The following is a 21,860-nucleotide window of genomic DNA, read 5'->3' as shown; positions in this document are numbered from 1 at the left end:
GAGTGGGAAGCGTCCTCAAGGGGAGAAGGAGCTCTCTCCCTAACGTGGGTGGTGGGGAGAGAACTAACACCCACGTTGGTGGGAGCTCCGCTTGAGGTGTTACCAGAGAAGACAGCCTGTATCCCAAACTCAAATTAGAAGTCCCTCTAGATGGCCTAGGCGTTTTCTCCAAGGTGTGGAGATCAGCTGGGAGGTGCTTGGGCGTTTCCCGTAAGTGTGGAGTCGGTGAATGAATGGGCAGAGAGGACAAAAGGGATGGCGGGCGGCGCCTCACTGGGGGCTTATCTAAGTCTAGGCTCGGGCTGTAGCTGGTAAATCCAGACAAGGAGTCTGGAGAAGAGGAGGGGGAGACTGGAAACCCGAAGGGGAGGGGGTGGACTTTTCCACCGCAACCTCAGAAAGAGACTGCGAAGTAAGAAAGGAGTCCGTGTTGGTCAGTTGCAGTCACTTTGCAGGGCCAGATAATCCCCAAAGCCTCGCTTTAAAATCAGCCTCAACAGAGGGAAGCGAGGAGGTCGTATGATTTTTCCCGTGGCTCGGTCTAGTCTGGTGTGCGCAAAGCACATCCTCCCTGGTGCTGGATGCCACGCTGACCCTAGCCCTCTTCCCTCCCCACCCTCCCAACGGTGGGCGTCCTCGGACTCCAAGTAAACCCTCCACCGACAGAACCCCCCTCTCACCCTTTCCCGGAGCCAGAAGAGAGAGAGAGCGTTACTGCTGAAAAAGTGGGCGCACGGACGCCCCAGAGAGGGAGAAAAGCTGGGCGGGGGTGGGGGCGGGGTGGAGGGGGCGGAGGGAGGGCGGCCTCGGGCTGCGCCACGCAGTCGGATCCTGCTCCCTGGTCCCCTGCCCCCTCCGCGCCCGCCGGCCCTCCGCCCTGCCGGTGGCCCGCGGGGCACCAGGTAGGCAGAGCTGGACAGCTCCTGCTTTGATCTCTGGGCTCCAGTCCCTTCTACAGCTGCCCGGCTGCCCGGAGATCTGAGAACTCTGCCCACGTCGGTGTCAGCAGAGCTCTCCGACGTGTACAGAAGTGTTTCCAAACTTGGGAAGGGCGGGGTAGGGCCGGGGGAGATGGGGAGGGCGGAGGTATGCAGACAGCGAGTCAGAGTTTCCCCTTGAAAGCCTCAAAAGTGTCCACGTCCTCAAAAAGGATGGAACCAATTTAAGAAGCCAGCCCCGTGGCCACGTCCCTCCCCCCTCCGCTCCCTCCTCTGCGCCCCCGCAGTCTCCTCCCAGCTGTGGCTGCCCGGGCCCCCAGCCCCAGCCCTCCCATTGGTGGAAGCGCTTTTGGAAGCACCCTCGGGCCAGAGAAACTTTGGCCGTATAAATAGGGCAGATCCGGGCTTTATTATTTTAGCACCAAGGCGGCAGGAGGTTTCGGCGAAGTTGGAGGTACTCGCCACGACTGTATGCCTGCGCCCGCCAGGTGATACCTCCGCCGGTGACCCAGGGGCTCTGCGACACAAGGAGTCTGCATGTCTAGGTGGTAGACATGCTCAGCTTTGTGGATACGCGGACTCTGTTGCTGCTTGCAGTAACTTCGTGCCTAACAACATGCCAATGTAAGTGCCTTCAGCTTGTTTCGGGCAGTCTGGGAAAGAGGTTAGATGGGTGGGCACCTGGTCTGAAAAGGAAAACCTAACAAAGTTCTAGGTACAGCTTGGAGGGAAGGCTCTCTGGCATGTGGAGACACGCTGGCATTTATGAGAAACATGGAAAATACTTTAGAAATGAAAACAAAAAAGGCTCGACTCTCGCCAAAAGTTAGGGAACTTTTCTCTCAACTCAGAGTGAACCTGTTAACTTGATCTGGATCCTCCAGTTAGTGAAGCTCAAAGGGAGCAGAAATCCTTTTCCTTAAGGATGAGATATTAACTGACATGATGAAGGAAGGCAGAGGCCTCAGCCTAAAAGGCCCCAAAACTGCACTGATGCCCACCTTGTGAAACTTGAGGCCTGGTTTAGAAAGCCCTTAATTTAGTAATAAAAAAACTCACCTCCTAAAGGCTTTTCTCTTCTGGGTGTTTTAAGACTGGTCTGGATGATGATGATGATGACGATGATGATGATGACGACCACCAGGCGCCCTCTGGAGGGGGACAATGAGAGCACAGGGGTCCAGGGCTTAAGGTCTATGGAATCCCCATTTAAAGACTCCACAGGTTTATACAGAGAATGATCTGCATTTCTCACTGAAGCCAATCCCAATAGCTAGTCAGTGTATCCTGGGAAGAAAAATGGATACATTCTGAAAAGTAAAATTAGCTTCTCATTTCATTACCTGGTCATGGAAATGGTAACATTATTTAGCTAAAATCTGCCCTGCCTTTTGTTGAGCCAGAGTTATCTCTTTAATATGTTCCCAAAGACAGGCATTCTGAACATAGCAAGTTGGGAAATATCAACACTGATCTGAGATTCAGGAGACCCAGTTTTTCCCATGCCAACAATTTATCATGTGACCTTGGGCAAGTCAAACCGAGCCTTTTCTAAAATGCAGGATAGAAATTGGATGGACTCCAAGGCTGCTTTCCAGCTGTAGGTTTTATGACCAGATTTCCATGTTAAGATAGAATGAAGAAAATCAGTCTGGTTTTGCCTTGAAAATGGCTGACTAATTACCAAAGACACTGATTTGATGGGGTAAGAGGGGGATCTGGCCACACCCAACACTCTAAAAGTTTGCTCCACCCACATGCCACGGTGTATTACTGATGCATTTGTGTGTGTATGTGGGTTTTCTCCCTTCATCTACTTTTAGTATACACACTGTGAATGCTAAGGAATAGTTGCATTGAACAAATTCATATTACCAAGTTCATTTTTTTAAATGAGATCTGAGGGTGGCAGGGGGAAAGAGTTGTCTCCTAAAGATGAAAATAGACCTAGGAAAGTTTGAAGGTACAAAGGGCAATTCACCTTCTGATCAACATCCAACTACAGTCTGAATAAAAGTTACCAAACACACATTCTTCAAAGTGGCTCAGTCTGAATAATTAAAAGGCAAATTTCCAAAATCATAAGAACTTCTGTTAATCAAGTCCAGGCATAATTATTCTTCCTACTGATGAACACAATGAAGTAAACATATCATTTTCCTAATTTAAAAGTAATTCTCATAAATTGCCCTTAAATGTCAGTGCTGGATATGGTCCACCCTCCTGAACTGTGACTGTTGCAGCAGCTGTTCCCACTCCAAATGACACAATTCTTGGCCACCTAATTAAAGCAATTTTTAGGGGTGATTCATTTTGTTGCCAGCTTGGCCTTATATCCTGTGTTAACCTATAATTTTTATACCGTAGGAGAGGAATTCAGTCTTTAAAGGCTTATAGCAATTATGGCAAAGGGGGAGGATATTCCTTTAGTGTATTTTTCCCATTATTTTTCTAGATCTTTAATCCACAGTTTTTCCATTTATACAGAGCAATTCTTCCTCGGGGACAAAAGTGATACACATTGGTAAAATGACCTTACCTAACTTAAGTGAACCTATTTAAAGCAAAATTTCAGATGTCCGAATGAATCCATTTTCATGGTGACTTATTTGCAAATTAGACCTTTTGAAAAAGGACATTAAGAATGGTACAAACTCTGTAACGTTAATGTTTTAGAAAAAAACTTTAGGTAACGTACTTTCCCAAATTTCCCCCTTTTAAAATTTTTAAGTATCAAAAATTGTCTAATACAAATTATTTCCTCATCAATATACTGGTTTTGCTCATATTCAGTGATTCACCTGTGCAATATAGCATCTTAATTACTAAACATTAGACACATTAATATTTCACAGCATTTATAAAGTAGTAAATAATTAACAATTTAATTCAAAATATACTTACATATTAATATTGAAAACAAATCATCCTGCTGATCCCTGCCATAATTTTGATGTGCATAATTTCTAAGTCATTAGAATATTCTTAATAAAAAATACAATTTGTCCTTTAATTAGGTAAGTCAATTTTATAGACTAATATACCCATTTGTTAGTCACTGCTAGTGATCAAAGAAATAATACTAATAATTATTTCTTTCTTTCCCCTTTCCTCTATAGCTTTACAAGAGGTGAGTAAAATTATTTTTTGAATTTGTTATTTTAGACTTTGATTGCCTTGGCCCCAGTAATGTCTTCTGTGGGGAAGGAAAAGGAGGCTGTATTGATATTGACCAACTCGAATTTCCAAAATAATCATCAGGAGTTATGGTAGTCAATCCTTTCTGGCTGCCTTAGAAAGTACCCACCCCAATTTCTGAAATGGGCGGGGCTACTGAATAAGACCACCCTAAAACGAACACCCATAAGAAAAGAGAGTAAATTATCCAGTGGAAGTTTGGGTTTTAGCATCAGCTGCTACGAACTAGAAGACTTCACCAAGCTAGAGAATTTTATCACTCCCTTGGAATCATTTGCAAGATTATTATGAACAAATTCTTAGTTCATGAATTGAATTTGAGGCATAATTACAGATAAGTATATATCTGGATTCTATATGTATTTTATTTTATTTATTGGTAAAATTTAAAATTGTGCTTTGAGATATTACGATAATAGTAATGCAAAATATATATACTCTGTAGGTATGTTTGTACACTACATGGAAATGGGAGCCACTTTAAAATTTATATAATCTTCCTCATAATAATCCTTTACTTATTCTTTTCTAGGCAACTGCAAGAAAGGTAAGAATCCAATACTTCTCCATAGTACTTGAAATGATCAGCGATAACTTACAATTTAACTAAATTTATGGTACACTACAGAAGGAAAATACTTTGTCAAGGTTTTGCCCACATGAATATGCATTAGCTAAACCATAAAATAAAACAGCTTTGATGTGCAAGGTAACAAAGCTTTATTATCTTCCAGAGTCATCTCTAATTATACTTATATTCTACAACTGGTGATTTACGTACTAAAGGAAAAGAAAAGACTTGTTTTTGTTCTGGAGATGGAATGGGTATTATGTTAATTATACGTGATAAACAAAAGTTTGTTTTAAAGGGCTTTGACTATATAAATATGCTGTTATCGATGTTACAAAATGATAATTTTATCCACAGAAATCATCTTTCTAAAAATAGTGGTCATGATATTGGCCTAATGCTGGAGACTATAGCCTCCAATCTCCCAGTTTAAACAAATTACATGTAATTATAATAAAAACAAAATACTTTTGTCTATTGTATTGTGCCATTTTTATAGCCACTATCTAATAACATTATGGTTAGATCAGCCTTACCGACTAATTATTATCACGAATGTTTTGCTCATTCACTGGAAATTGCCTAGACATTTATTACTGTGCTGTTTCTACCTTCCTCATAGGGCCCAACTGGAGATAGAGGACCACGTGGAGAAAGGGTGTGTAATTTTTAAACTATTAAAGGGCTTTGGCCCATATTTTAATAACTACATATTAGAAACTACAGGAGACTGACAATTTATAAGGATATTATGTATCCAAATAATTGCCTACCTTTAAAGCAAATAATGCCTTACAGAAAGTGAATAAGCATTATTATATATAATCAATATTCTTTTTAGGTCAAGATTATCCTTTAAGAAAGTAGAACTATTACAGACAGCCATATTCTTTGCATGGTCTATCTTTCTTTGTTTTTAGTTGACCTGTCTAAAACATACATAATGGAAATATATCTACCTACCACCACATGGCCCTTCTCTTTTTAACATGTTTTGTTTGCTTTTCAAGTAAGATCTCTTATCTAGGCTGGGAATAATAGTTAAACAGCAGCCAACAACATGTTTCTGTCTAAATTAATAAATGTACAAGTTAGGCTTGCATTTTATTCATCGTATTCTTAGATCTCCTTGCTATGCTTATGTGGCAGGTATAACCACATGGTTTCATTATATGACACTTTCATCAGTATATAAATACCTATACCTTGTATCCATCGAGAAGTGCAGACTTAAATGTATTCCACTCAAGCAATCTATTAGAGGTAGGGTTATGTCAGTAAATTACTTTAACAACATAAATAGTGTTAATAGTAGGAAATCTGCAGGATTTTCTACCCTGTGATAAAATAACTATTAATTATCATATCAATTAACCTGCTTTTCACACATAACATACCAAAACAATTGAGTAAGTTCATCAGTCAGAAACTGACAATCAATGTACACAGTACATCACTGTGCACTGTTAACCATATGAATTTATAGCTATAAATTTTAGCTATAATTTTTATCTTCATTTGAATACTGGAGCTCCGTTATGAATTAATATCCAATGGCTGACATAGTCCTCTTCCAAGAGGAACTATCCTGTCTTGTGTCTTCTTCGGACACCAGCTGCTAAACCTCCTTCTAAAATAGACACATGTCAATAGTGGCAAATATGGCATTTTAAATTTCCACACCACTTGTACATTCTGACCAACTGATCTTACCACATGTATTCTGAGGTCTCCTTTAGGTTTCTGCGGAGTCTGTCTAGCCCTGACTTAATTCACTTTTTACATAACAGGGTCCGCCAGGCCCACCAGGCAGAGATGGTGATGATGGTATCCCAGGCCCACCTGGTCCACCTGGTCCTCCTGGTCCCCCTGGTCTTGGTGGGGTAAGGTGTCTTAAGTATCCTTAACTTTTAGCTAACTCAGTTTCTTACACCTGTGTTGGAAGAAGATTCATTGTGGAATTTATTTTTAGTAGTTTTAAGGGAGAGTCTGCTATTTGGATATTAGTATAGTATTTTATTTCATTTCTTTGGTTTCTTCATTCAAGATTCTGCTTTGCCCGATGTCTTTGTGAGCGCTTGTCAATTACAGGACAGGTCTTTGTGTTCGCTGAAGGTAGCTGCAGCCCTCGTGACCATTATTTAATTTGGGAATTTAATATCTTTTATCAGTAGGGCACAAATAAGAGGTGTTGCATTATTAAAAAGTTTGATTAGATTGAATTATAAATGAAATCCCTGATCTTAAGCAATTTCACAAACATCCTACTCTTTTTATTCTCCTTGGCTTGAAGTCTACTGAACCAACATTCAAAGCAGTTTTTGGTTTAATTTGCTTGAAACTAATTTGAGAAAAGTACATTTCTCTTTTTCATTAATATCTTCTTTTAGCTTTATGCTTTAACAATGGTATGAGCGCCAAATGGCCTCACTGCAGGAAGGAAAACATATTTGCTTAATTGGTTAGCACTATGAATCAGAAGCCTGATTCTAATACCCAACTGTACGCCAGTAAAATAAGACCTTTCTCCCCCAAAGATCTTATTATGATTGCTTATCTACTGAGTGCATTAAAAAGCACCTTTCTTAATAGGTCTACCACTGTAAGAGAGATCTTTAACAGTAAAGCTATTACTGTGAACTATTTTTTAAAAGTTTAATCTTCCAAGGGGCATTTTAATTTAATTTTCCTCTAAACTTTAAAACTCTTTATATCCTTTTTGAAACTACAGCAAGAAAAAGGTCTCTTAGTCATTTTGTGTAGTCATGGAGGAGCAGGGCAACAGGTAGAAATATAAAGTTGTTCTCTTGGGTTCTGCTTAATTTATCAGGGGCCCTCACTGACTTTTAAAGTTTAGAAAACTGTCTTCCTCAGTGTACAGGTAGGGGGTGGGGATTTGAGTGAGAGGGTTAACAGGGCAGGAAAAGTTTCAAAAATAAGGTAGGGAAGCTCCCTATTTCAAACTAGGTGTGGACTAAATTTTAAACTTGTATCTCTCCTGAATTTTTAGGAATTTAGCTCAATATGGAAGTCTAAACTAATAATATGTCAGAAATACTGCTTCCTTTTAAACAATAACAGAAAAATCTTTAGTAGAATGAGAAAATGAACTACATGGCCAATAGTTATTTTTACATATATATATATATATATATATATATATATATATATATATATATATATATTTTTTTTTTTTTTTTCCCCCCATCTAGAACTTTGCTGCTCAGTATGATGGAAAAGGAGTTGGAATCGGCCCTGGACCAATGGTATGCTTATCTCTTTTTATCTAGCCAAAAAATTACTGAATAGAGAATTTACTTTATGTTAAATTTCACATTGCCATTTATTTAGCTACCTAGTTTAATACTCAATACTCAGATCAGATAAAAGCAGCAGCTCTCTTTGTATTCAAATCTATAAAAATCTAAGCCTAGGTTAGGGGGTTTGATTTTTTCTACAAACATGCCTCCTTAGGATAGATCAGATATTTATATATCCAAGAAATAATCTCTGGACGTAGTAATCATAATTTAGGTAAGCCAACTTAATTCAGAAAAGTAATCACTCTAATTTTTTTATTCACTTTAACATTGCCTCGAATTTGAAGCAACCCACAGAGACGCAGAACTATTAAGTTCTATGAACTTGCTGGAAAGGATCAGCAAGTTCTAGAGTAGCCCGTTCATTTTCTAGGTAGAGAGTTTAAGCCCTTTCCCAAGGTCATATATGTGGTTAATGACAGAATGCCAGGCAAGATGTCTGATATTCAACATCATGGCTCATGTATCCAGTACTTGAATAAAACATTACTTTATTTAACAAGTATTTACCAAGTTGGTCTTCGGTAAGACCCAAACTATATTATGCATTTGGGATACAGCAGTGAATATGACAGATTCCCGCCCTCCCTCAAGGAATTAACAACATAGGAAATGTTTCTTTTTATCCACCTTGATAAAAAATTCTTTTTTAAAGTCTAATTATAAATCAGTATAGGAGGGAATATGACTATGATGATGATGGTCTATCTTTAACAAGTAAACCTTCTAACAAGCATTAGTGAGATGTGTTAGGGGGAAAAAAAACTGATATGAGCATGCAAAATATATACTAGTATGTAAAAAATAGAGGGGAAAATTGCTGGAAATAAAAATGTTAAGTTGATTAAACACTGCAGTTTAGTACATACCCACACATAATTTAGTGATTTTTAATTAATTGTTTGCAAACAAAGGTATTTATATGCCCAAGTTAAGATAGTCTTTAAAATATAAATTTTACCTGGACAATGCATTCAGTGCTCTGTCTTCAAAAGATGTTCTGCTGGAGCTAATGGTCCGCAATAAGCTAATACACGGTAAGGGCAAGACGATATTTTCTGTAAATTAAAACTCTCACTTGAGAAGTAATATGCCGTTAATTGATGATTTCCAATTTCCTGATTTTGCATGGTAATTTAAAACATTCATATCTGAAATGAAGAAGTAGAGATTTTCTTTTGGCTTTGTTTATATTGGATATTTGAAATCAGCCATTTCAGCTAATGCTGGACATTAGTCAGTTTTAAAGCAGTACCTATATCTCAAGAAGAAGCTAAAAAGAAAAAAAAGTAAAGCATTAATTAAAAAAAAAAAAAGCCTACATAAGCCTGGAAAATTAATATGGATTTCAGATTCCCCTGACTTTGGAACATCTCTCTGGGGGGCATATAGCAGAGTGTTTTACTTTTAAATATCAGTGAAATATAATTTAAGCTTGCACATTCACACACATTCACAGACATATGTAATCAACAGATATGTTTCACAAATAGGAGAGGTAGGCAGCAATAAAGCATTAAAATAAATTTCCATGTTGGAAAATCAATAACTATAAAACCCCACAGGGTCCTTCTCTGAATTAATGAATAATCATCATCCATCTCACAGCCTCCACAAAATAAACTACCTTTTATGTAAATGAAATTGTTGCAAATACATGGAAAAATGAATAAATATAATTAAAAATTCATGGTGTCAAGGAAAATTATTTTTAATGGACACCTAAAAATATTATTTTGATTGAAAAGTGACAGTTTCTTTTAACTTTGAAACAATTTCTAAAACCAAATAAATAACTCATAATTAAGATGATGAGCTTTTTAATAAAATCCATATTATTTGACTCTAGGCATTAATACAGTGGGGCAGACTTGACTGCAGAGTCCCCATGCTTGATGTGTTGTGAACAAATTAACTGAGACTTGTCTGTGCAATATATTCAGCATTAGAGGAATGGCCCCTACAGAAGAGTTTGCACAGGCCTTGCAAAGGGGAGTCACAATGTGTATTTAGCTTCCAAACTAGTAACACTCTGTTTTACTCTGTGTGCTACAGAATGAAGAACAAAGGCGAAAACAATCTGCTGTCATTTGGGCCATATTTTCAATAATAGTAGCATATGATAGATTCTTCCAGTAGGATGTTTCAATAATATTTTATTTTTCCTTCACCCCTTACTATATCCACTTTTGCTTGACATTTTCATCAGTCACCAATAGCCCTTAAAGGAGTTGTAAGGTTATAACAAACCTCCCTCTAATCATTAAGAAAGACTTTTGATCCTTTTCAATTTATGCCCCTTGTGGCAATAAAAATATCAATTTCTTAGCTGAGTATGATATGAGGAGATGACATATGATAAGGAAATCCAAATGGAAATGCTTCGTCAGCTGCATGAACGGCAGTTGTATATTCTGTACTGTGCAAAGACTGAGTCACTTCATTGCATTAGAGCAATCTCAATATGCCCAATTGTGCACAACTTGAAGCAACCTGTGGCCACCTCATCTACCTGAGTTCTGATTTGGATTAGGAGGGGCAAAAGTGAAAGCAAAGGCAGAGAAAACAGTGGAGGAAACTTGGGTCCTTAAATGCTTCCTTGAGAGGAACAAAAACTGTGAAATGAGACCAGGACAATTCTGTTCATTTGTCCATCACAAAACGTCTATGGCACTACTAAGCTAGTCCTGTCTAACCCAACCCGAGGCCATGACGACTTGTCAGGGCTAACTATATCTGTCCTCTTTACAGGGTTTGATGGGACCTAGAGGCCCTCCTGGTGCATCTGGAGTCCCTGTAAGTACCGAAAGCTTGTAATCTCTCTTATGTAAAAAAGACAGAGAATTAAATAAAGGCTTGGAATGTGACATACTGTTTTTTCTTAGGGCCCTCAAGGTTTCCAAGGACCTCCTGGTGAGCCTGGTGAGCCTGGTCAAACTGTGAGTACTTTTCCCCCTTTGTGATAAATATTTTTTTCAAGAAGTTTCTTAATATAGCATTAACAAAACAATGGGTCTCCCATTTTCCTAGGGTCCTGCAGGTGCTCGTGGTCCACCTGGCCCTCCTGGCAAGGCTGGTGAGGATGTAAGTATTTACTCGTAAGCATTTCCAAATGCCATTTAAATACTCCTGCCTCAACAGAATTTCTCGATTCAAATTAAGTATTCTGCCAAAAGCTGAATATGCCTGACATAATTTTCCCCATATGGATAATAACATTTTAATGAAATAATAATTAATTTTCTTATATTTAAGGAAATATAATTGTTAATTAAATATATATTTGGATCCACATTTTTACATGATGCCTTTTTTCCCTGTTGTAAAAACCAAGATGCACCGACTATCATCTGATAGTTTACCAAGAAAGGGTTTACCCTATGATGCTTTCATGTTTTAGGGTCACCCTGGAAAACCTGGACGACCTGGTGAGAGAGGAGTTGTTGGGCCACAGGTGAGATTTTTTTACAACAGTATATAGTCCAAACCTCAGAGGTATCTCGTATATAAGATTGTTGCTAAAACTAGAATCAGACTAAGTGGCAACATAGAAGTCATACTTATAACACTCACTGAAGGCATCTGACAAATAAAGGAGCCTAGTTAAGAATGCATACAGGTTTTATTAATGCAAATAATGTAATATTAATGATGGTGAGCATCCTTTAAACAACTAAATTGTGTGTTCTACAAGTACCATAGTATTAGTTACTCAAATTAGAGCAACTTATTTGCTGCTCTGTGCTTACACATATACTAGTCTTTGATTCCAAGCTTGGACTTTGATGAGAAGAAACACTTTGGAGGGAAGAAATCATCGTCTTTTTATTTAGGACAAAAATGTCATTCGTCGTCTTCTATGTTTCTTTTTAAGGGTGCTCGTGGTTTCCCTGGAACGCCTGGACTCCCTGGCTTCAAGGGCATTAGGGTGAGCACATTCTTTACCCACAGAAGAGAAAATGTTGATTACTTTTAGTAAAAACCCCAACTATATTTAAACTCCTGGATGACACATATTTGCTTCCAAATTCCTGGAATTTGCCGGAGTGGAGAGAGAGTTAAAGGGTAAGGGGGCCGGAAAGTAAAGTGGGGTGTAGTTTTTTTTTTTTTAAGTCTGTTCATAGCTTCCAAGAAAGGAGGATCCCTACAGGGAAAATGGTATAAAATGGGTATAACTTAAGAGGTATTTAAAGCCCTCTGAAGATCATAAAATTATTAATGATGGAAAGTACATGAGAGAGCATCTAGATCTTTATCCTTCCCTTTCAAGTGTAGGGAGGTTTAGTGACTTACCTAGGGCAGCAGAGGGAGTTTGTTGGGAGCTGGGGCAATGGGACTCCATTCTACAGAAGCAGTCACAAGATTCACGCAGGAGATATTAACTGCAAAGATACAAGATGTTTGAGTTGACCAAACACTGTAATGGAATAGCATTTTAATAATAAGGATTTGCCTTTCAGGGTCACAATGGTCTGGACGGGCTGAAGGGACAGCCTGGTACTCCAGGTGTGAAGGTAAATACTAAATCAGAAGCACTGTTTTTAAAAAAATTTTTAAAAAATTGATTGTAATTTCCCATCGCCATCAGAAAGTATATTTTTACTGAAGGCTAATCATATTCTGAAGCATATCTTATTTCCTCTTCAATACTTTAAATCCTTCAGTGGTGAGGACTATGGGATTCTGTAACAAAAGGCCAATTATTAATAATATTTATTTAATTCAATATCTATTAAGCAATTGAGATTAAAAAACATGTCAATAATTTCTTCCTCCATTTCCTTTCCTCCTATAATTTTAGTCGATCTCTGCAGCCAAAATAAAAGTAAATAAACATATAATCAGATACTAGAACACTATGTTATTTTAAATAGTAAATTCTCCTTTGCCATGCACTAATTACATGGGTACATTCATGTCACAATATACTTTTCAACCTCTTTCCTGTGATTTATCTGTGCACACTCAAAAAAATTTTAATTAGGTAATTAAAGTCTCAGAAGTGTGTTATCTCTTGGCTGGGCTCTTCTCTGACAGCATTTTCAACTATAAAATGTTCTCTCTCCTATTAAGGAGATAATGTGATATTAAAGTGAATACCAACGTAATCACAAATTAATGAGTAAGGAATACTAGTGGGACCAGAAATGAACATGAATATGGAGAATCCGTTCTAACTTTCCAGCTGCCACACCAATGGATAAGGTCAAACTCATTCTCCCTGGAGCCTAATATAAGAGCTCAGACTACTGATCACAGCATCATAAAATGTTAGGGCTGCAAGGAGCTTTGGAGACCCTCTCATTTTTCAGATGAGGGAAACTGAGGCTTATAAAGAGTGAATGACTTGCCCAAAGTCACACATCTAGAAGTTAGAAGGGCACAGGCTAGAATTCCTGACTCCCACTCTAGTGCTTACTCACAAAGAATACACTTCAGATAGAATCCTAGAAATGAAGGGTCCTTAAATGGTCTCGAAAACCAGGTTTCCTCTATATCTAAATTAGATCATCTTGAAGGAAAGTTCCTTTTCATGTGCCATTGTATTAAATTACCACCAGCACCAGCATCACTACCACCACTACCCCACCATCACTACCACCACTACCCCACCAACATGGTTTTTACTCAAGATAAGAATGTAGACTGGAAAAAAAAAAAAAAAAAGAATGTAGATTGGAAGTAAATAAGACAGTTTTATAAAATATTATGAAGCTTTAATTTTTCATGCATATTTTATAAAAATAAAAATATTGAGTGTTCAAAATAACTTTAAAGAGGGTAAATATGGTTATGTTGAAAGCAATTTATCCTATCATCTCTTTTTATGTTATCATTGCTAATATATAAGCCTAGTCTAAATGATATCCAAAATCTAAGGGGAAAATTGGGGAAAGGGTGAATAACACTAGACCACATCTCCCTGATTCTGTGATATTTGGTATTATCTAAATAAAAACCCATATTTTATAAATTTTTTAAATGTATGTGATTGGCATAATTGAGAAACAATCTATGTAAGAAATGTTACAAAATATATGAATGGTTGAAGTTGAAGTAATAGTGTAAAAATTACCAAATCAGAAGAAAATAATTAATATATATAATGAAAAAAACTCAATCTTTCTTTTCCATGTAGGGTGAACCTGGTGCCCCTGGTGAAAATGGAATTCCAGGTCAAGTAGTAAGTATTGATTACTTTACTATAAATCAAAAATGTGTACACTCTTTGCAAGCTGGAACTTCTTTAATGTTTTTGCTAATTACCATTTCCCTTGGCATTGTATTCTTTGATATTTTTCTAATAGCCTTCTGCATAGTTAATTGAAATCATTACCTTTTAGTTGGAATTAGAACAAGACCTATTTATTTCTAGTGGATTCTTGTGCATGTTGGAAATTGGAAAAAGGAAATGATGCCTGCAACTTTTTCTTAAATTAGCATTCTGGATTTCAATGGAAATATTTCTGCTTCTAGGGAGCTCGTGGGCTTCCTGGTGAGAGAGGACGTGTCGGTGCCCCTGGCCCAGCTGTGAGTGCTTCCACGTTTGTTCATTTTTATTCTTTTTAAAAATCTTCTAATAGGTTCCATTTAACTTTCCACTCGACTTTTTTCTTTATTTTCTTCATAGGGTGCCCGTGGAAGTGATGGAAGTGTGGGTCCTGTGGGTCCTGCTGTAAGTGGTGACACTGAGGAATTTGGAAGGGACTGAGAGTGTGGGATGGGAGCTATCTTCTTTATTAATTCCCTATGAAATAACACCATTTTAGACACCTTACCAAACGTTCTAAGAGGTCATTTAAAGGTTCTATTTATAAGAACTACTATCCCTGAGGTTTGTAATTGATAACTAAAGTAAAATCTACCTCACCTGGGATACCTGGAATGTCTTCCCTTGGATAACATACCAATGACAGCAGATTAGCTGTCAGTTTTCTCTTTGCCAACATTAAGTAAGATCAAGCCACTCTAAGCCACTTCAATCTTCTGTTGTTGTTTTGTTAATTTTTTTTTTCAATTGATGATCACTTTATTTAGGGCTTTTCTTTTTCCAATGTCGTTTTGTAGGCTTTAGTGCACAGGTCATACTTGTATTTTGTTAAACATTCCACTAATAACTTGATTTTTTATTTTTATTTTTTTAACATCTTTATTGGAATATAATTGCTTTACAATGGTGTGTCAGTTTCTGCTTTATAACAAAGTGAATCAGTTATACATATACATATGTTCCCATATCTCTTCCCTCTTGCATCTCCCTCCCTCCCACCCTCCCTATCCCATTGTTTTGTTAATTCGCTGAGAGGAAACTTCTTTCCACCTTCTTTTTTGATTTCAGGGTCCTGTTGGGTCTGCTGGCCCTCCAGGCTTCCCAGGTGCTCCTGGCCCCAAGGTAAAAATGCTGGTGACCATTGTCATTACCTTGATAAACATTTTGTTGTGATGTGAAAGATAGGGACTGTGTTTGCATATAGATAATTACAGAACAGGCAGCTTAATTAGTCCCTCCTTCGAAATGGATACAGAGTGACCAGTTTTCTCACTCTAAACTTGAAATAGATGATCTCTCTGTACCCAAGCACTATGAGCATAGGTAGAGATGGCAACATGGAAACTGATTCCCTGGGGTTCCTCTGGGATACTCCCAAACTAGCTGGGACTGACTGGCTGAGAACCAGAGTCTCTACCAAGAGAGACAGAGGTAGGTGAAGACAGCAATGGTAGCCAAGATGGCAGAACCAGGCCAGGAAAATAGGAACACAAACCCCAACCTGTGGTACCAGATCAGATAAGGGAAATTATTGTAATTCTGAAGAACCTTCATAAAACTTGGCCACCTAAAAACAGAGATATGCTATTTCATTATTTGCTGACTAATGCCTCAACGTCATTCCTGTTTTTAGGGTGAAATTGGACCTGTCGGTAACCCTGGTCCTGCTGGTCCCGCGGGTTCCCGTGGTGAAGTGGGTCTTCCAGGTGTTTCTGGCCCTGTTGGACCTCCTGTAAGTAGCTACTGTCATTAACTTCATTGAGTAGAAGGAAGAAAACAAAAAGAATGAAGGTGGGGTCAAAGAAGAGCAGAAATACTCCTGTGAACCATATCTTTCTCCCTTCCTTTTCATCACAGGGCAACCCTGGAGCCAATGGCCTTCATGGTGCTAAGGGTGCTGCCGTGAGTATATGGCTAAAATGTGCTGCTGTGGTTTTAAAGGTATTTTAATGGATGCTGTCTCTCCTGCCAGTTGCCTCATGAGGGACCATGCTGCGTTTCTTTCCCAGGGCCTTCCAGGCGTTGCTGGGGCTCCTGGCCTCCCTGGACCCCGGGGTATTCCTGGCCCTGTTGGTGCTGCTGGTGCTACTGGTGCCAGAGGACTTGTTGTAAGTGGTCATGGCTGATGCTTTCATCATTCTGAAATACCAGCTCTACCATCACTTCATCCCCATCTAGACTTCGTCTTGTCGTCTTATCCTTATTTCTTCCTTAGTGTTTTCAGTGTGTATTTCTTCTGTAAGTTCAGGCACACTTATGTATACTCTCTCCCTCACACACACACAGACACTCCCCTTCTGCTATCCTAGAACATTACCCAAAGGTCAGTGAGGCACACTTCTATTATATCAGTCTTGTCCTTTCAACCAAGACCATTCCCCTGTAGGTCGTTTAAATATGAACTGAGCATATTTCTTAGAGAACTAAAGCTCTCTTTACTTTGATTTGTAAATAGCCCCTGATGTTTGTCTTCCAGAGAGTTGTGACAAATGTTTGTCATTTGACCACTGTTTTGTATTGGACCCTAGGGTGAGCCTGGTCCAGCTGGTTCCAAAGGAGAGAGTGGCAACAAGGGCGAGCCCGTAAGTAGTTCTATAATCACAATTTTATGGAGTTACTACTTTTTCAATCCAAAAAGTAATACTTTCACTTTTTTTAAGTTATTACTTTTTTTTCTAGCTAGATATGAACACAAATTTTACTTTTCCTGTGACCCCTTCTTTTGTTTTTTCATTAAATAGGGTGCTGCTGGGCCCACAGGTCCTCCTGGTCCCAGTGGCGAAGAAGGAAAGAGAGGCAGCACTGGTGAAATTGGATCCGCTGGCCCCCCAGGACCTCCTGGGCTGAGGGTAGGTTCCAAATGCTCTTGACACCCAGACACACCAGAGGCACCCATTCGTTGGGAATTGGTCAGAATTACTGAGTGCATTTTCTAGATGAAGGAAACATCTGCTTTCCATCTGCTTTATTAAATCACTGACTCTCAATTTGATATGTTATAAAATTGGTCTGGAAACAATGTTGACCTACTTTTTCAGAAGGTTTCCTCCACACAGTCCTTTGGGGTTTGGATGAAGTTTTTTGGTTTGGTTTGTAATTGTATCTCCCCCTTAAGGTCATCAAGATTTCTTGCATGCATGCCATGTTTCAATAAATTCTGCCCTACCTGATATAAGGATACTCTCCAATTCTTTTCTATTTCATGTACTTTGTTACAGGGAAATCCTGGTTCTCGTGGTCTTCCTGGAGCCGATGGCAGAGCTGGTGTCATGGTAAGTTGTCTATTACTCACATCCTGGGAAGGAACTTGATGCTTCTGGCCGTGGGTATGTCACTGGAGTTAACAACCTCCCCTCCCCTTTCTTTTTAATAGGGCCCTCATGGTAGTCGTGGTGGAACTGGCCCTGCTGGTGTGCGAGGTCCCAGTGGAGATTCTGGTCGCCCTGGAGAGCCTGGCCTCATGGGACCCCGAGTAAGTTTCAGATTGATTTTGAGCAAGTCACACCTAGCACTGTTTCCTTTCCTAAAGGGATGATTAATATTTGAAGACAACAATAAAAAAAAACCAAAAATTAATTTGTTGGTAGACTTGCTGATGGTTCCCTTTTTAATTTAACTTTATCAAAGCCCAGTAGATATTTTGACGAATTTAGTTAGTTCATAAATTTCCTATTTATTACTTGATACAATGGCTGTGAGGTTTTTGGAAGAATAGATTTATTTTAATATATCCAAATTAGGTTGGTTCTCCTATCAGCATGAATCTTTTATCTCAATTTGTGAGTTTTATATAAGGTGTTCATGAAATATATTAGGACTATACATTATCAGTTTATTAGATTCATAAGTGAATCATTTTTCCAGCGATCACAAAGTGCTGTAATGTATTCAGCATCACACTAGCTATGGAGAAATGACCTTTAGATCTGTAGACACTCTAATCCATAGCAATAGAGTAATTTTTTGCCTCCATTATCTCTTACGGATGAGTATCAACTGTCATTGTACCATAAACAAGTAATAAAGACACCAAATATAGCAATTTAAAAAAATCCACTTTGAAAATTACTTACTAGAAGTATTTGTTTTTCTATTCTAAGGTAAAAAAATATATACATTTTGCACATATAGTATGTTGCTCAACAGTTTCTTGAGATATCTTTAAATGGATCAGTTGCACTAAAATTCAGTAAAAGGAAAGGCATTAAAAATAGAAAGAAGAAAGTTTTCAGAGCTCTTTCATACCTCCCAGCTAGTGGCTAATACCCCTAATGTTTTGCCCTAGTCAACAAACAAAAAGTGGGGGGAAAGTGCTTTTATGAGATTTCAATTAATTGGAGCCTTGAGTATATGTGTTAGAGTGCCAATAGGAAAGCATCCTCATTTATTTTATAGGGTTTTCCTGGTTCCCCTGGAAATGTTGGCCCAGCTGGTAAAGAAGGTCCGATGGTAAGTATCGCTTATATTTTCAAGGACACTTATTGCACCCTTATCAAGTGTTTCCTGTAGCTTATTTATATGTGAACACATTGAAAATATATATTAGCCACATACATATCTGAGAATGCAAAGTAATAGATTGTAATTACAGAGTCCAAATGAACACAGGAGCAAAAGGAGAGAAGGAAAAAGAAAAACATGGCAGGGAATATTGAAGCGGTGACAAGGGTATGAAAAGAGAGGAGAAAGAGGGAATTGTGTACATATGAGATTGACTTGGATGTGCATGTACCGACATCCTATTTAGAAAAGGAAAGTGGATTCGTAATTTATTGACACTTTATACAGGAAGCTCTATACAATCAGAAAATGATTCTGTTTCATCCTGTGGCAGCATCACAAGCTTGAGGTTGTGAGATCCTGTGCTGAGTAAACTTTAAATAAACTCTGGTTTCAGGGCCTCCCTGGTATTGATGGCAGGCCTGGACCAATTGGCCCAGCTGGAGCAAGAGGAGAGCCTGGCAACATCGGATTCCCTGGACCCAAAGGCCCCACTGTAAGAATCACCAGAACCTCTTCTCCCTTGGCACTTTTTTGCCACATTTCACCAAAACTCTTATTTCTCTCCTGCCTCAGTCCACTCTACCTCAAGGGGGTTCCTTTCAACACAAGAAAACTGCAAGCCACTTACCACAACAAAAGTTGACCTCCAGTGTATCATTGTTCCTGCTGAAAATCCACATCTTGAGTCATATGCTCCTGCAGACATAAGTGTACTTTATTGTATCTGGAGCTGCATGACGATGGATCATGCCTTAAATAACAGAATTCAAGGACTAGGAATCTAAAAAAAAGAAAAAAGGCAAGAAATTCACATTTCAAAATTGTCATGGTTAATTTGACATTAAATGTATTTTTTTTAATGTTTATTATAGGGTGATCCTGGCAAAAATGGTGAAAAAGGTCATGCTGGTCTTGCCGGTCCTCGGGTAGGTACTAACTTCTATGCGGCTCTATCCACATAGTATTCACGTAGGATACACATCTTTTGAGGCCATCTGATATCATTCCATCACTTTCTTTCTAAGATGGCATCCCCAAGCTTCCTTTTACCATCACAAAATGTCTTTTCTCTTTAACCACACTTATAAGGCAGTGAGCTATGATGAATCAGAATGTATATTAAGTCAAAAATATTTACGGATGCATTTGGTTTTTATTTAATTCATTTTATGATTAAAAGGCTATGAGTATGCTAGTAGCATTCTCTGACTTTCATAAATTGCCCTTCATCCATGGACTTCCTATGAGCCATATCACAAGTTAGTAGGTAGTATTTGCGCCTTGGCCACAATGCGTTCAATTCATGCTGAAATAACAAGCTTTGTTGTGAGGAAGTAATACACGAGGGAGGCTTTGGGGTATCTTAAATTGTCTGACTCACAGGCAACTAACTGAGCCTTTCTGTTGAACATTTTAGGGTGCTCCAGGTCCTGATGGAAACAATGGTGCTCAGGGACCTCCTGGACCACAGGTGAGTATTTCTCTCACTCTTGCTCTATTTTGCACTAAAATGAATCTAGTCCCACAAAAATGGCCATCTCTTTTTTTCCAGTCTAAAAGTTATGTAGCTCAATAGCAATGGTGGCATATATCTCTATTTATGTAATCTTTCCTATCACTTTCAGGGTGTCTCAGGTGGAAAAGGTGAACAGGGTCCCGCTGGTCCTCCAGGCTTCCAGGTAAGTCAGCTAAAACATACAGACTACTGCTTTTGGTCAGACTCTCCAGCTGTAAATAACTATAACACTCTCCCCACCACACAGTACATGGTTTCAGAACTGAAGCAAAGAAGCGTACATTTTTTCAAGGCAAACTTTTCTGTAATCCTTTAATAACACATAATAGTTAGTGATCATGTTGATATTAGGTATTTCCCCCCAAAAAACAATTATTAGAAAATCCCCCAAATATAGCCATAAAGATTGAGGTTTGTCTTTTTCTCATCTAGGGTCTGCCTGGCCCTGCAGGTACAGCTGGTGAAGCTGGCAAAGCAGGAGAAAGGGTGAGTAAAGCAAGTGATAGTAAATTCGCCTAAACTTGGGACTTTCCCTCTGTTAAATACCCTACTGCAGTGCAATTATAATATGCAAAAGGAAACTTCATATTTCATATGTTAATGATAGTGTTCTACATATGTTGGTACTGATGGAGAGAATGAGCCAAGTTACTCATTTTCATTCAAATTACTTTGTTTTAAGGATTGAATGAAACATCACATTATGGAAGTACAATATCATGAACATTCCATTTAATAGCCTTACTTTTTGTATTGTTCTTGGTAATGTTAAAATACAAATTATTTCCCTCTCCATAGTAAAAAAAATAAATGCACTGATTTTCCATCAAACTAGACCCTGAAAAATTGCTTTTAATGTTTTTCTTGGCATTCAGACATGACACTGCTATTCACAATCAGGGCATGAGTTCTGAGTCATTTTTTCTGTAATTGTGATGAATGTGCCTCAATTCAGTTACATTCTGTGGCCTGCTCTCCTTTGTCAACAGTGGGGCACATTAAGGAGACAGCTGGTCAGTAATAAAGGAGATACACTTGGGTATACAATTAACTAGGTAATGTGCAGAATATGATCATTTCTATTAAGAAAGCAGTCTGTTATATAACTAAAAATAGGCAATGTCTGATATTGTTCATCATCATTATTTATTATATTATCAAAGGAGATAGTCTTTTTTCACTTTTTAAAAAGCAAAAAACCAAATAATGAGAGACTAAAATTTTCTGATACCAGGTTCTAGGATAGATATATATTTAATATCAGTGAAATTCTCACTTTTTTAAAATCTTTCCGTACACCACTGAAAGCTCTCTTGTTCCTAATAGCCTGTGTACTTATACACTCATGTAGGTAGAGCCTATCGGGCTTTATTTCACTCTCAAAACTTTTCTAAATATCATAAACATATGTGGATTTAGAGAACATACATAAGTTTCACACTTTATTTTTTCTCATGTTTTGCCTAGGGTATCCCTGGTGAATTTGGTCTCCCTGGTCCTGCTGGTTCAAGAGTAAGTGTTACTTAACTTTCATAAACTTCTT

General features: G+C 38.4%; 1 protein-coding gene across 2 annotated transcripts in view; it reads left to right on the top strand.

The window, feature by feature from the left end:
• The first annotated feature begins 209 nt into the window (after positions 1 to 209).
• Positions 210 to 21,860, top strand: part of COL1A2 (collagen type I alpha 2 chain) — a 36,664-nt gene continuing 15,013 nt past the window's right edge. The window contains exons 1-30 of one of the 2 annotated variants that reach the window (XM_079931182.1): positions 1,213 to 1,562; positions 4,058 to 4,068; positions 4,669 to 4,683; positions 5,330 to 5,365; positions 6,498 to 6,590; positions 7,920 to 7,973; positions 10,779 to 10,823; positions 10,913 to 10,966; positions 11,058 to 11,111; positions 11,428 to 11,481; positions 11,902 to 11,955; positions 12,488 to 12,541; positions 14,167 to 14,211; positions 14,505 to 14,558; positions 14,659 to 14,703; positions 15,367 to 15,420; positions 15,932 to 16,030; positions 16,156 to 16,200; positions 16,308 to 16,406; positions 16,827 to 16,880; positions 17,040 to 17,147; positions 17,517 to 17,570; positions 17,672 to 17,770; positions 18,694 to 18,747; positions 19,196 to 19,294; positions 19,674 to 19,727; positions 20,219 to 20,272; positions 20,427 to 20,480; positions 20,750 to 20,803; positions 21,785 to 21,829. In XM_079931182.1, coding sequence (XP_079787308.1) covers positions 1,493 to 1,562; positions 4,058 to 4,068; positions 4,669 to 4,683; positions 5,330 to 5,365; positions 6,498 to 6,590; positions 7,920 to 7,973; positions 10,779 to 10,823; positions 10,913 to 10,966; positions 11,058 to 11,111; positions 11,428 to 11,481; positions 11,902 to 11,955; positions 12,488 to 12,541; positions 14,167 to 14,211; positions 14,505 to 14,558; positions 14,659 to 14,703; positions 15,367 to 15,420; positions 15,932 to 16,030; positions 16,156 to 16,200; positions 16,308 to 16,406; positions 16,827 to 16,880; positions 17,040 to 17,147; positions 17,517 to 17,570; positions 17,672 to 17,770; positions 18,694 to 18,747; positions 19,196 to 19,294; positions 19,674 to 19,727; positions 20,219 to 20,272; positions 20,427 to 20,480; positions 20,750 to 20,803; positions 21,785 to 21,829 — 1,764 coding nt within the window. In that variant the 5' untranslated portion in view covers positions 1,213 to 1,492. Of the gene's footprint in view, positions 413 to 1,212; positions 1,563 to 4,057; positions 5,366 to 6,497; positions 6,591 to 7,919; positions 7,974 to 10,778; positions 10,824 to 10,912; positions 10,967 to 11,057; positions 11,112 to 11,427; positions 11,482 to 11,901; positions 11,956 to 12,487; positions 12,542 to 14,166; positions 14,212 to 14,504; positions 14,559 to 14,658; positions 14,704 to 15,366; positions 15,421 to 15,931; positions 16,031 to 16,155; positions 16,201 to 16,307; positions 16,407 to 16,826; positions 16,881 to 17,039; positions 17,148 to 17,516; positions 17,571 to 17,671; positions 17,771 to 18,693; positions 18,748 to 19,195; positions 19,295 to 19,673; positions 19,728 to 20,218; positions 20,273 to 20,426; positions 20,481 to 20,749; positions 20,804 to 21,784; positions 21,830 to 21,860 lie in introns of those variants that run through there. The other variant, XM_079931181.1, reaches the window with a different exon arrangement.

The sequence above is a fragment of the Stenella coeruleoalba genome, assembly GCF_951394435.1.
Source record: "Stenella coeruleoalba genome assembly, chromosome: 9".
Taxonomy (NCBI): domain Eukaryota; kingdom Metazoa; phylum Chordata; class Mammalia; order Artiodactyla; family Delphinidae; genus Stenella; species Stenella coeruleoalba.
This window is presented reverse-complemented; position numbering and strand designations above follow the sequence as displayed.